We start from the raw sequence: 14,459 nt of genomic DNA, 5'->3' as shown, positions 1-14,459 counted from the left end.
TATCTAATGAGGAACTGCTTGATGCTGACACCTTGTATTTTGCTCCTAATTGCTAATTACCAGTATTTGGATTTGCCTGGATGTGCCTGGATGTGCTGAGCCAGAAATCTGCAGATCCAACACTCTAGTGCAGATTAGATGCAATTTTCACGGAGCAGTATATTTGGACTCCTCGCACTCACTTCCACTGAAGGTGTGGAGTGCTCTAGCTGGCACACAGTGTCACGTTGGAGGGTGGCTCAGGGACCGAGAGAGAGGACGCACAGGTTCTCAGACACAGCACTGGAGGTCCTGGTGGAGGAGATCCTGGTGGAGGAGATCCTGGTGGAGGAGGTCCAGAGGAGGAGGTCCTGGTGGAGGATGTCCAGAGGAGGCGGTCCAGAGGAGGAGGTCCTGGTGGAGGAGGTCCAGAGGAGGAGGGATGTCCTGTACCTGGGGGATGGACACCACCTCTCCCTCCTGTCCCTCTCTCCTGCAGCAGCTGGTGCTGCTCTGCCTGGCTTCCTGTCCTCCTCCCATTGCTCCTCCAGACTAAGGGGGACCCCTAGCAAGATCCCCTTGACAAGATGACTCCTATAAGGTGTCCAATAAGGAGTAGCACAGCACTCTCTCTCTTTAGGAGAATATCCAGAATAAATATTGCTCAAATGTTGGCGAAGTCTTCACAAAGAATCTCAGAAAGTCTCCCGATATAATTCAGAGATCCTCTTCACAGCTCCAGTAGCAATGAACATGAAAGGGCATGTAGCCCTTTAAGTAACGCTTGAAATCGACATCAATGCTGACTTTCCCCCCAAACAGCTGGTCACTGTTAGGAGAGAGCTTTAGTTGAAGCGCAGCCACCAGAATGCCATGGAGCCTGGTTAATGAGGACGAGCAGGCGATTGGTATCAATCAGCAGTTTAATCAGCCTCCGGGCAGCCGTTCCTAGTGCTGGCTTCATCTCCTTTACCAAGATAGCGGCTTGCACTAAAAGTGGGCTAACCCGGTGTTGCAGCTTAATGCCCCAACTTGGCCACCTTAGAAGATCTTTAGCGCCTGAAGTATTCGGTGAAATTCGATACTTCAAAATTTTCACTTTACTTGGACGAGATGAAAACAAGTCCATGAACTTTCAAAGCTTGGGATATAATGTTGGGCCTTCTGTTCAGGAATGGCAGCTCAGGAGCCGAGAAGTGAAAGCTCACTGCTTTGTTTTGCAAACCAGAGGGAGAATTTGCCTTTTGTTGAGCTTTCCTATAAGGACTAGTTTACTCTGTATCACTTAAGCAGCAACCAACATAAGAGGAATGCACTCAGCTCTTCACGTATCTCTCATGCATCCCTTTCCCAAAGTGATAAGTGTCTTGTTTGCTGCCCATATCTCTGCAAGGACTCATTTGTAATTTGAGAGCCATATGTGGGAGTAGCGGACGGTGACTGAATTAGATTTCACACTCTTTCCTTTCTATAGGGAAGCACCTGATTAGCACCTCCTGATGGCCAACTCAGTATTTAGGAAACTGAGGGCATGTAACCACGATTTTGCAGGTTTACACACTAACGCAGTACACCAACCAGCATCTCATCCTCCAAAATATTTCTCAAAGTTTTGAAAGTTCTGATATACCCACTGCTTTTTTTTTACTCGTTCTGGGATGTGGGCATCGCTGGCAAGGCCAGCATTTATTGCCCATCCCTAATTGCCCTTGAGAAGGTGGCAGTGAGCCGCTTTCTTGAGCCGCTGCAGTCCGTGTGTTGAAGGTACTCCCACAGTGCTGCTAGGGAGGGAGTTCCAGGATTTTGACCCAACGACCATGAAGGAACGGCGATGTATTTCCAAGTCATGATGGTGCGTGACTTGGAGAGGAACGTGGAGGTGGTGGTGTTCCCATGTACCTGCTGTCCTTGTCCTTCTAGGTGGTAGAGGTCGCGAGTTTGGCAGGTGCTGCCGAAGAAGCCTTGGTGAGTTGATGCAGTGCATCTTGTAGAGGGTGGTGGAGTGAGTGAATGTTTAAGGTGTTGGATGTGGTGCCAATCAAGTGGGCTGCTTTGTCCTGGATGGTGTCGAGCTTCTTGTGTTGTTGGAGCTGCACTCATCCAGGCAAGTGGAGAGTATTCCATCACACTCCTGACTTGTGCCTTGTAGATGGTGGAAAGGCTTTGGGGAGTCAGGAGGTGAGACACTCGCCACAGAATACCCAGCCTCTGACCTGCTCTTGTAGCCACTGTATTTATGTGACTGGTCCAGTTAAGTTTCTGGTCAATGGTGACTCCCAGGATGTTGATGGTGGGGGATTCGGTGATGGTAATGCCTTTGAATATAAGGGGCGGTGGTTAGACTCTCGCTTGTTGGAGATGGTCATTGCCTGGCACTTGTGTGGCGAATGTTACTTGCCACTTATCTGCCCAAGCCTGAATGTCGTCCAGGTCTTGCTGCATGCGGGCACGGACTGTTCCATTATCTGATGAGTTACGAATGGAACTGAACCGCAGATGGTTAAAGGAAAAATCAAAAGTAATTTCAACAAAATCTCCTCCTTTACCAATGGTGTACCTGGAGGCTGCATGTTGGCTTTTAAAAGGAGCTTCACCAACCACACCATCTCATTGGGCAAACCAAGCTATTGTCAGGCCACGGCTTTGGCCTTTTTTCTTACATGTTAAAATTTAAATATAAATGTACTTAACTGAAGACAGGTCTATCAATGGAACACGTGGACTATCAACGTTTAGCACAAATTACTATTTACTTTAATGAAACCAGAAAACTCATTTTGTTTTAGGCCAGTGCAGTACGCATCGCCCCCGCAGATAGTTAAAGGGAAAACCAAAAGTAATTTCAACAAAATCTTGCTCCAGTTATGACCAGTGATGATCCTGCACCATCTTACACTGGGTGGGGACTTTGGCCCCTGATGCTGGTTTTGTTGATTTAAAAAGAAACATATGCTAGATCCAACTGACATTTGTAGTGTGCTGCTCTGTGAGTTTGATGGAATTGGAGAGGGAGCTGAACACCTGTGGTAACCTAAGCTAAAGCCATTTTGGATGGGCAGAGGTTCCTTTCCTGCACCTTTTAAATGTTGCCGTGAAGGCTCAGTTAGCAAATGCAGTGGCCAGTGTGATACTGGATTATATACCTGCTTTGATTTGTGGTTTTTGGTGGATAATCTCAGCCAAGGGGTTATTGGGACTGTTACAAATGCTCTCCATGCCTCTGTGCTTTGGATGGAAAAAGACCAGGATTCCAACTCAACATTATAGTGCTCTCCAGTGACATCTACCTGAAAGTGTGTGTGAACATTAGCTGTCGATAGGTGTCATGTATATATGCTTGGGTTTACTAGCCACCAGGTGGCGCCACTGTCGGAGGTCATTGGGCTGTGCGAACGTGTGTGCGGCCCAGGTATAAAAGGCAAACCATCTTGTAATGTGATCACTTCAGGCCCTAATAAAGTAGAGCCAGGTTTGTACCTGTTCGGAGTGTACAGTATTCAGCCTTTTGAGTTATTGCAAACACAACATTTGGCGACGAGGTAACAAGAACCTTCGTATGCAAAAATGAGCACAATTGTAATTCTGGAGCGATTCATGGAGAGAGAAGATTGAGCAGACTTTGTAGCCCACTTGAACCAGTACTTCGTGGCCAACAAAATGGAGAAAGAGGCAGATGCAGTTTGGCGCCAGGCGGTCCTCCTCACGATTTGCGGTCCGAAAATCTATGGATTCATGAAGAATCTCCTCTCGCCCTTAAGTCCAACAGACAAGGACTATGAAACATTGTGTGCTCTGGTATGTGATCATCTCAAACCAGATGAAGGCATCATCATCTCAAGATATCTATTCTGTACGCACATTCGTTCTGAGGGCCAGGATGTATCAGAATTCGTTGCCAACCTAAGACGTCTAGCTGGACCGTGTAAGTTTGAAAATGTGTTGGCAGACAGGCTGTGGGACTTCTTCATAATCGGCATCAACCACAAGGTGATCCTGCGTAAGCTACTGGCGGCGGAGACGCTGGATTTGAGCAAGGCCATCACGATTTCCCAATCATGCATGATGATGGACCAAAGCTTAAAGCAGATAGCATTGAAAAATCGGAATTCGGCAAGTACTGTAAACAAGATAGTATCATCGTTTGGCAGAGCTGTATATGGCAGGGCCTACCCGAAACCTGTGTCTGCTCAAAGTCCGCCGATGGGAATGAATCCGGTATCACTGTATTGGCGTTGTGGGGGAAATCATCGGCATCATCAATGTCGGTTTAAACAGTATATTTGTAAAGGCTGTTCGAGAGTGGGGCATCTCCAGTGCATGAGTCCGCAACTGAGCAAGTGTGCTGCGACACACCAGTGGAGGATGATGACCAGTCTAGCGCAGATCCGGACGTGAAATCCGAGATACCAGAGGAGAAAGTGTATGGACTGTATTCGTTCCTAACAAAGAGCCAACTGATAATGATTAATGTAAAACTTAATGGTGTGCCGGTATCGATGGAATCGATGGATGGAATCAATAATGAGCCAGAGGACATTCGACAGGCTGTGGGATACTAAGGCTGTGAGGCCTAAGCTGAGTCCAGTCAATGCCAAGTTGTGTGCATACCCTAAAGAACTCATAACGGTGATTGGCAGTGCAGTAATCAAGGTGTCGTATGATGGTGTGGTTCATGATTTACCGTTATGGATTGTTCCAGGCTGTTCGGCAGGAACTCGTTAGAAAAAATCAAATGGAACTGGAACGAGATCAAAGTGTTGTGGTCGGAGGAGAATACGCCATGTGCTCAAGTGCTGAGCAAGTTCCCCTCGCTGTTTGAACCAGGCATCGACAATTTCACAGGAGCCACGTGGACTCGGATGCAAGACCCATCCATCATAAAGCTCGGGCGGTTCCGTACATGATGAGGGAGAAGGTCGAAATCAAACTGGATAGACTCCAGCGTGAAGGGATCATAATCACTGGTCGAATTTATTGAATGGGCCAGCCCCATTGTTCCCGTGTTGAAAAGTGATGACACTGTCAGGATTTGTGGAGACTACAAGGTTACGATTAATCGAGTTTCGAAACAGGATCAATACCCGTTACCGAAGGCTGATGACCTGTTTGCAATGCTAGCAGTGGGTAACTTGTTCACAAAACTGGATCTGATGTCGGCCTACATGACACAGGAGCTGGTCGACACGTCGAAGAAACTTACGTGCATCAACAGTCATAAAAGACTGTTTATCTACAACAGGTGCCCTTTTGGAATTCGCTCGGCTGAAGACATATTTCAGAGGAACATGGAGAGTCTACTGAAGTCCGTCTCCAGAACCGTCATGTTCCAAGATGAAATGCTGGGTCACAGCTCGTGACTCCGCCAAACATCTGAACAACCTGTAAGAGGTTCTACATTGTCTGGACAAAGTGGGACTCAGACTGAAACGCTCAAAGTGTGTCTTCATGGCACCGGAAGTCGAATTCCTGGGGAGGAAAATTGCTGCTGACGGTATCAGGCCCACGGGCTCAAAAACCAAGGCCATCAAAAATGCACCCAAGCCTCAGAATGTGACGGAGCTGCGTCGGTTCTGCATCCAGAGGTGGGCGCTGATATTATCTGCCTATGATTATGTCATTCGCCATAGACCTGGCACTGAGAATTGTGCCAATGCACTGAGCCGTCTGCCATTGCCCACATCGGAGGTGGAAACGCCACAACTAGCAGACCTACTGTTAGTCATGGATGCTTTTGAAAGTGAAGGAACCCCTGTCACGGTCCAACAAGTTAATACCTGGATCAGCCAGGACCCAATATTATTGGTTGTGAAACGCTGTATCCTTAGTGGTGATTGGTCTGCCATACCCAAGCATATGTGTGAGGAGAGCAAACCTTACATCCATTGCAAAGATGAACTATCCATTCAATCATTACTGTGGGGTAATCGTGTTGTTATGCCCAAGAAAGGCAGAGAGAAATTTGTGCATGATCTATATAGCATGCATCCCGGTATTATCATGATGAAATCCATTGCCAGGTCCCATGTATGGTGGCCCAGAATTGACCCTGATCTGGAATCATGTGTGCATCAGTGCAATGCTTACATGCAGCTTAGTAAAGCACCAGCGGAATCGCCGCTGAGTCTGTGGTCGTGGCCATCTAAACCATGGTCCAGGATCCACATCGACTTGGCAGATCCCTTCCTGGGAAAGATGTTCTTAGTTGTGGTGGATGCTTATTCCAAGTGGATAGAGTGTATAATCATGTCATCCAGCACATCCACAGCTACCATTGAGAGCCATCGTGTCATGTTTGCTACACATGGTTTGCCTGACATCGTTGTAAGCGACAACGGATCTTGCTTCACCAGTATAGAGTTTCAAGAGTTCATGAAACTCAATGGTATCAAACATGTGAGGTCAGCACCATTCAAACCCCCATCCAATGGACAAGCAGAGCGTGCTGTCCAAACCATCAAGCAGAGTATGAAATGTGTAACTCAAGGTTCAGTGCAAACTTGCTTGTCACGCATATTGCTTAGTTACAGGACAAGACCCCATACGCTTACCAGGGTCTCCCCTGCTGAACTATTGATGAAGAGAGATCTCAAGACCAGGCTGTCTCTTGTCCACCCCAACTTGAATAATCGTGTTGAATACAGACGTCAAAGTCAGCAAGGGTATCATGATCACGCTACTGCATCACGTGACATTTCTATCAATGATCCTGTGTATGTACTGAATTATGGTCAAGGTTCCAAATGGATCGCCAGTACTGTTACGGCCAAGGAGGGTAACAGAGTGTTTATCGTTAAGCTCAAGAATGGGCAGACATGCAGAAAACATGTCGATCAGATAAAGCTGCGGCACACGGATGAACCGGAACAGTCTGAGGAAGACACAATCAGTGACCAACCAACCTACCCTCAGTCATCAGAGGACTCCGCTGTCAACAATGAATCTGGACTTTCAATCCCTGACATGGTCAATGAATCTGGACTTTCAATCTCTGACGTGGTCATTGCCACTCCCATCAGATCAGCTACCCAGCCTCCAGTCATAACAGACTCAGAACGCTCACCCAAGGCTGGAGTTGAACTGAGACGTTCAGAAAGCCCCGGACCATCTCAATTTGTAAAAAGACCGTTACTAATATCTTAAAGGGGGTTATTGTCATGTATGCATGCTTGGGTTTACTAGCCACCAGGTGGCACCACTGTCGGAGGTCATTGGGCTGTGCGCACGTTTGTGCGGCCCAGGAATAAAAGGCCAGCCATCTTGTAATGGGATCACTTTGGGCCCGAATAAAGTAGAGCCAGGTTTGTACCTGTTCGGAGTTTACAGTATTCAGTTAATTGAGTTATTGCATATACAACAATAGGATTGAGCTTAGCTTTGATAGCCACACATAATCAAACAGTCTGCCAACACTTAACTACATGAACAATGATCACTTGGGCAAGGTCCAAGTGGAATGCCCTTAGTCCCCATACCACAGCAAGAGTCAGCAACTTCAGCAGATAATGGGGGAGAGGACAGTAATACTGGTAACTTGGGCCTGAAACAATAGTTCCAGCTCTTCATATTTATCTCCTTTCTGCCTTTCAGATTTTATTGTATTTGTCGCCTCTGTTGCGGTGATCGCCGCTGGCACCAAGGGCAATATCTTTGCCACCTCAGCACTTCGCAGCATGAGGTTCCTGCAGATTCTCCGCATGGTACGGATGGATCGTAGAGGAGGAACCTGGAAATTGTTGGGATCTGTTGTGTATGCTCACAGTAAGGTCAGTCTAAGCTTTGTATGTCTCTGATTTTCTCCCCCCTCCTGCCCTACTTTAGTTTTTAAGTTTCTCCCCTGCTCTTCTGAAAGCATTGACTGCTTTCTGGGGTGCAATTCCACTGGGAGAGAGCATCTTATAATGCTTCACCCAAATGCCCATTCTTTGTGTTTGTGTTTCAACCTGGCATTCATTGGGTTGTTTACCTTGAAAGGCATCACAGGCATAAGTGATCACAGCCTCACCTAATACATCAGCACTTTCCAGCACTGGTAACTGGATGATGATCAGGAGCAGTAACCCTAGTTCAGTTTTTTCTACCTCCCTAATCCAGGACTCACTGATGCCAGTCGTAGCCCCCCACCCGACCCCTATTACTGCCTCGGGGACATGAAGCACAGTCTGTAAATCTAACCTGGGGCCTTCTGGTCTGTATGTCTCAGCTATACACTGTCATAGCCAGCCAAGACATCAAGGTTACTGACGACTTTTACTGAAGATTCGCAGGATGCATTGCTCAGCTATTCACCTGCCCGTTTGCCACAGTTTCTGCAACAGTTAGCATCTCACGCGTTCCTCCCGGGGTGAGCAATGTCATTGCGGCAGAACGGAATGCTTTTTCACCGGTGTTAATATCAAGCTCTGCCAGGTTAAATGTGGCACAGCAAAAGTGGTACGGCGCACCCTCGACACTACCCCAGCAATGTGCATGTGTTTTCATTTATCGGGATTTTTATCTTTCTACACTTTTTTCTCCTCAGCATTGATCTGACATACAGCCAGACTTTCTGGGGTAATGTTGGCTCTGTGCGAGAGTGTAAAAGGGTGATAGCAAAATGGCAACCTGTTTCACATCTCTCCTGGTTTTAATTCCTGTTGAAGTCACTGATAATGAAAATCGGTCACGATGTAAAATGGGCTGCCGAGTCACTATTACCCATTTTACACTCAAAGTCAAAATGATCCCCTTTGAATCAGCATCAGAGCACTGTCTGGTCCAGTGGGTTAAACACTATCCTTTCATTTCAAAAACTTGTTCAAAAACTACTGGGATGAAAGTCTCTCTTTTCTGGCTCCGGTGTGGAAGGTCTACAGCACAACCATCATCGTCTTGATAAGCACAAAACGCAAAATGATAAACACGAATAAAACAGCCAGCTTCCGGGAGTGTGGCATGAGTGGTGGCTGGGGGTGATTGTACAAGGCAGGGTGCAATACAGCTGAACTTAAACCTGCTCTCACACAGTGCACAACACAGGCACTTTGTTATGTCTGTCAATTAGTCAGCAAGGGAAAGAAGGAACTCTGATTTAATTCAGACTATGGGGGGCACGGGGGGGGGGGGAGGAACTTAACACAATCACAATCACTAAAGAGGCAGTACTCAGTAAGATAATGGGACTAAAGGCAGATAAATCCCCTGGAGCTGATGGTTTGCATCCTAGAGAAGTAGCGGCAGAGATAATGGATGCATTGATTGTAAGTTAACAAAATTCCCTGCATTCTGGGGAGGTCCCAGCAGATTGCAAAACTGCAAATGTAACGCCCCTATTTAAAAAAGCAAGAAACTATAGACCAGTTAGCCGAACATTTGTGCTTGGGAAAATGTTGGAGTCCATTATTAAAGAAGCAGTAGCAGGACATTTGGAAAAGCATAATTCGGTCAGGCAGAGTCAGCATGGATTAATGAATGGGAAGTCATGTTTGACAAATTTGCTGGAATTCTTTGAGGATGTGACGAACAGGGTGGATAAAGGGGAACCAGTGGATGTGGTGTATGTGGACTTCCAGAAGGCATTTAACAAGGTGCCGCATAAAAGGTTACTGCTCAAGATAAAAGTTCACGGGGTTGGGGGTAATATATTAGCATGGATAGAGGATTGGCTAACTAACAGAAAAAAAGAGTCGGGATAAATGGTTCATTCTCAGGTTGGCAAACATAAGAACATAAGAAATAGGAGCAGGTGTAGGCCATGCGGCCCCTCGAGCCAGCTCCACCATTCAATAAGATCATGACTGATCTAATCAGTAACTAGTGGGGTGCCGCAGGGATCAGTGCTGGGACCCCAACTATTTACAATCTATATTAACGACTTGGGAGAAGAGACCGAGTGTAACGTATCCAAGTTTGCTGATGATACAAAGATGGGAGGAAAAGCAATGTGTGAGGAAGACACAGAAAATCTACATAGACAGGCTAAGTGAGTGGGCAAAACATTGGCAGATGGAGTATAATGTTGGAAAGTGTGAGGTCATGCCCTTTGGCAGAAAAAAATCAAAGAGCAAGTTATTAATTAAATGGAGAAAGATTGCAAAGTGCCGCAGTACAGTGGGACCTGGGGGTACTTGTGCATGAAACACAAAAGGATAGTATGCAGGTACAGCAAGTGATCAGGAAGGCCAATGGTATCTTGGCCTTTATTGCAAAGGGGATGGAGTATAAAAGCAGGGAAGTCTTGCTACAGTTATACAGGATATTGGTGAGGCCACACCTGGAATACTGCATGCAGCTTTGGTTTCCATATTTACGAAAGGATATACTTGCTTTGGAGGCAGTTCAGAGAAGGTTCACTAGGTTGATTCCGGGGATGAGGGAGTTGACTTATGAGGAAAGGTTGAGTAGATTGGGCCTCTACTCATTGGAATTCAGAAGATTGAAAGGTGATCTTATCAAAACGTATAATATTATGAGGGGGCTTGACAAGGTGGATGCAGAGAGGATGTTTCCACTGATAGGGGAGACTAGAACTAGGGGCATAATCTTATAATAAGGGGCCGCCCATTTAAAACAGAGATGAGGAGAAATTTCTTCTCTCAGAGGGTTGTAAATCTGTGGAATTCGCTGCCTCAGAGAGCTGTGGAAGCTGGGACATTGAATAAATTTAAGACAGTGTTAGACAGTTTTTTAATCGATAAGGGAATAAGGGGTTATGGGGAACGCACAGTGGACCTGAGTCCATGATCGGATCAGCCAAGATCGTATAAAATGGCAGAGCAGGCTCGAGAGGCCGTATGGCCTACTCCTGCTCCAATTTCTTATGTTCTTATGTTTTAATTTACCTCCTTTCTCGTGGAACACTGACACTGCCACCTCAGCTGACATGGACTAACCTAACATACAGTGTATGGCCTTCCTGGCCTGGGGGCTCAGTTCCTAGCCCAGTGATCTATATACCAACTGAGGTATCGGGAGCCTGAATTATTGACTTGTTTAAAACAGTGCCTCATTGCTTGGATCACTGCAGTAAGATGTTGTCTTGTTCTATTGCAGGAACTGATCACAGCCTGGTACATTGGGTTTCTAATCCTCATTTTCTCCTCTTTCCTCGTCTACCTGGCTGAGAAAGAGGCAAATTCTGAATTTTCGACATACGCAGACTCCCTCTGGTGGGGTACAGTAAGTCCAGATACTCGAACTCCACTTCATTATTTTTCTGTTTGAATGGCTCTTCTGTGTCTGTCAGTGCCGCTACTATGATGAGTAAAAGACGAATGTGTGGGAAACTTGCTGTGTGAACTGCTATCCATGATCTGATTGAATGGCGTGACCAGCTTGAGGGGCTGAATGTTCCTATGTGTTCATATGAAACTCCTTTGGTTGCTATTGTAACAGAGATTGCAGGCAGACTAACGAGTACAGCACAGCGTGTTTTAACCTCGTGAATGGTGTGTGGACTAATCCTCAGGGCCATGGAGGCTCAGACCAAGCCACTATTGATCCTGGCTTTTTCAGTCCAGATTAAACATGTCTCCTCTGCCATATAAATTTGGAATTTTGAGACCAAAATGGGTTGGTGGCTGTTTGCCATGCCTTTGGCAGTTCCTCTTACCGAGGGATTTTAATTAGCCCTGTATGTTAAGATAACATATACATTCACTGTAGTTAATATTCTCTTAAAATTGTTCATGAGAAAAATATGTCTATCTCACATTAACACACAGGTTTGGTGTTAATTTGCTTTTGCTTGTTAATCACAGAACATAGTGATTTTACCCTTTAAATCCACGACTCATCCAACTCGCTCTGCCACTTTAACAGTTTCCAGTTTCCTGGCCCCAACCGTTTCCTTTTCACCAGGGACCTCCAATCCCTCTACACTTCCATCTCCCACCAGGGCAGCCTGCGGGCGCTCTGTTTCTCTTCCCCATCCATCACCACCCTCCTCTGCCTGACTGAACTTCTCTTACATTGAACAACTTCTCCTTTGATTCCACTCAATTCAGTTTTCGTCAACCGAGGATTCCCCTCCGTCGTGGTTGTCTGTACTATTTCCCGCACCTTTGCTCTCACTTCTTCCCCTCCCTCTCAGAACCATGATAGGGTTCCCCTTGTCCTCACCTTTCACCCCACCAGCCTCCACGTTCAACGAATCATCCTCCACCATTTCCACCACCTCCAGCGTGATCCCACCACCAATCATATCTTCCCCTCCCCTCCCCTCTCAGCATTCCGAAGGGACCGCTCCCTCCGTGACACCCTGGTCCATTCCGCATTCACCCCCAGCACCCCCTCCCCTCCCCACGCCACCTTCCTGTGTAAAGCACAGGAGATGCAACACCTGCCCTTTTACCTCCTCCCTTCCCACCGTCCAGGGCCCCAAATACTTCTTCCAGGTGAACAGTGATTTACTTGTACTTCTTGCAATTTAGTATACTGTATTCGCTGCTCCCGATGTGGTCTCTACATTGGGGAGACTAAATGCAAATTGGGTGATCACTTTGAGGAACACCTCTATTCAGTTCACAACTGTGACCCTGAGCTTCCGGTTGCTTGTCACTTTAATTCCCCGCTCCACTCGCACTCTGACGTCTCTGTCCTCGGCCTCCTACACTGTTCCAATGAAGCTCAGCTAAGCTCGAGGAACATCTTTCGTTCAGGCACTTTACAGCCTTCTGGACTCAACATCGAGTTCAACAATTTCAGCCGATAACCTCGGCTCCACTTTTTCAGACGGCAGCTGTTGCTGATTCTACCATTGCCATTTACACTCCCTCTAGACTCATCTTTTGTTTTACTTGTTCCATTACTTTGCTTTGTACAGACTCAGTCACTACTTTCAAAAGGGAGTTGGATAAGTAGCTGAGAGAACAAAATGTGCAGGGCTGTGTGGAAAGGGCGGGGAGTGGGACTGGCTGAGGTGCTCTTGCAGAGAGCCGGCACGGGCTCGATGGGCCGAATGTGCTGTATCCATTCTATGATTCTAATCATCTCTTTTGTCATTCAATCTCTCCTGCCTTCCACCCGATCACAGGCCCTCCTTTTGTGCTTACCTCCTCTCCCTCCTTCCCCTGCCTCTGCACTTGTTTAAAATCTGTTGCATCTCGAACTTTTTCCAGTTCTGAGGAAGGGTCATCGACCCGAAACATTAACTCTGTTTCTCTCTCCACCGATGATGCCTGACCCGCTGAGTATCTTCAGCATTTTCTGTTTTTATTCTGGAGATTTAGTTAATTTGTACATGACAGTAATGTGTCCCATTTAAAGTCCTGGGGAAATGCGCGGAGTTTGAGTGGCAGGTCGGTTACCCACATGAGGGTAAATGTGCTGAGAGCCTCAGCTGTTTGCAGTTTCAGCTCTGTTAGCCAGCAGTCGCTGATGTTACGATATAATTCTGGCTATATGTGAGGCACCACCAGCATGAGGCAGCGCAGAATTTACTCTACTGGAGTTCAGTGAACTCTGCAGCAGGGTGTCGTGTAAAGACACTTGCATTTATATAGTGCCTCTCATCACCACTGGATGTCCCAAAGCACTTTACAGTCAATTAAGTACTTTTTGAAATGTAGTCACTGTTGTAATGTAAGAAACGCCGCAGCCAATTTATGAACAGCAAGCTCCAATAAACAGCAATGTGATAATGACCAGATAATCTGTTTTTAGTGATGTTGATTGAGAGATAAATATTGGCCGGGACACCGGGGAGAAATCCCCTGCCCTTGTTCGAAATAGTGGCCATGGGATCTTTTTCGATCACCTGAGAGAGCAGAAGGGGCCTCAGTTTAACGTCTCATCCAAAAGACAGCACCTCCAACAGTGCAGCACGCCCTCACCCCTCCGACAGTGCGGCGCTCCCTCAGTACTGCCCCTCTGACAGTTCAGCACTCCCTCAGTACTGCCCCTCCGACAGTGCGGCGCTCCCTCAGTGCTACCCCTCCGACAGTGCGGCGCTCCCTCAGTACTGCCCCTCCGACAGTGTAGTGCTCCCTCAGTACTGCCCCTCCGACAGTGCGGCGTTCCCTCAATACTGCCCCTCCGACAGTGCAGTGTTCCCTCAGCACTGCCCCTCCGACAGTGCGGCGCTCCCTCAGTACTGCCCCTCCGACAGTGCGGCGCTCCCTCAGTGCTACCCCTCCGACAGTGCGGCGCTCCCTCAGTACTGCCCCTCCGACAGTGCGGCGCTCCCTCAGTACTGCCCCTCCGACAGTGTGGCGCTCCCTCAGTACTGCCCCTCCGACAGTGTAGTGTTCCCTCAGCACTACACTGGAGTGTCAGCCTAGATTTTGCTTTCAACCCACAACCTTCTGACTTAAAGGTGAGAGTGCTAACCACTGAGCCACGGTGACAAGTATCCCTGTGCTAGATATTTTGGAGGAGGAGAAGCGGGAACAACAGGAGGCTTTAGCCCAGCAGACAGGTATTCCAGTTACAGCTCGATCCAATACAGTGAATTAATGGTGGTGTGCTACCCAGAGGCCCCTCAGTGAGGAACAGTTAGCATGTTG

General features: G+C 47.2%; 1 protein-coding gene across 1 annotated transcript in view; it reads left to right on the top strand.

Moving 5' to 3' along the window:
• The window catches only part of LOC139279602 (potassium voltage-gated channel subfamily KQT member 4-like), a 624,511-nt gene that overhangs the window by 441,019 nt on the left and 169,033 nt on the right, over positions 1–14,459 (top strand). The window contains exons 4-5 of the mRNA XM_070898720.1: positions 7,567–7,742; positions 11,008–11,133. Of these exons, the coding sequence (XP_070754821.1) occupies positions 7,567–7,742; positions 11,008–11,133 (302 nt within the window). The remainder of the gene's footprint in view (positions 1–7,566; positions 7,743–11,007; positions 11,134–14,459) is intronic.

This window comes from Pristiophorus japonicus, chromosome 14 (genome assembly GCF_044704955.1).
Source record: "Pristiophorus japonicus isolate sPriJap1 chromosome 14, sPriJap1.hap1, whole genome shotgun sequence".
Lineage (NCBI taxonomy): Eukaryota > Metazoa > Chordata > Chondrichthyes > Pristiophoridae > Pristiophorus > Pristiophorus japonicus.
Note: the sequence above shows the minus strand (reverse complement) of the source record. Positions and strands in the feature narration are given on the sequence as shown.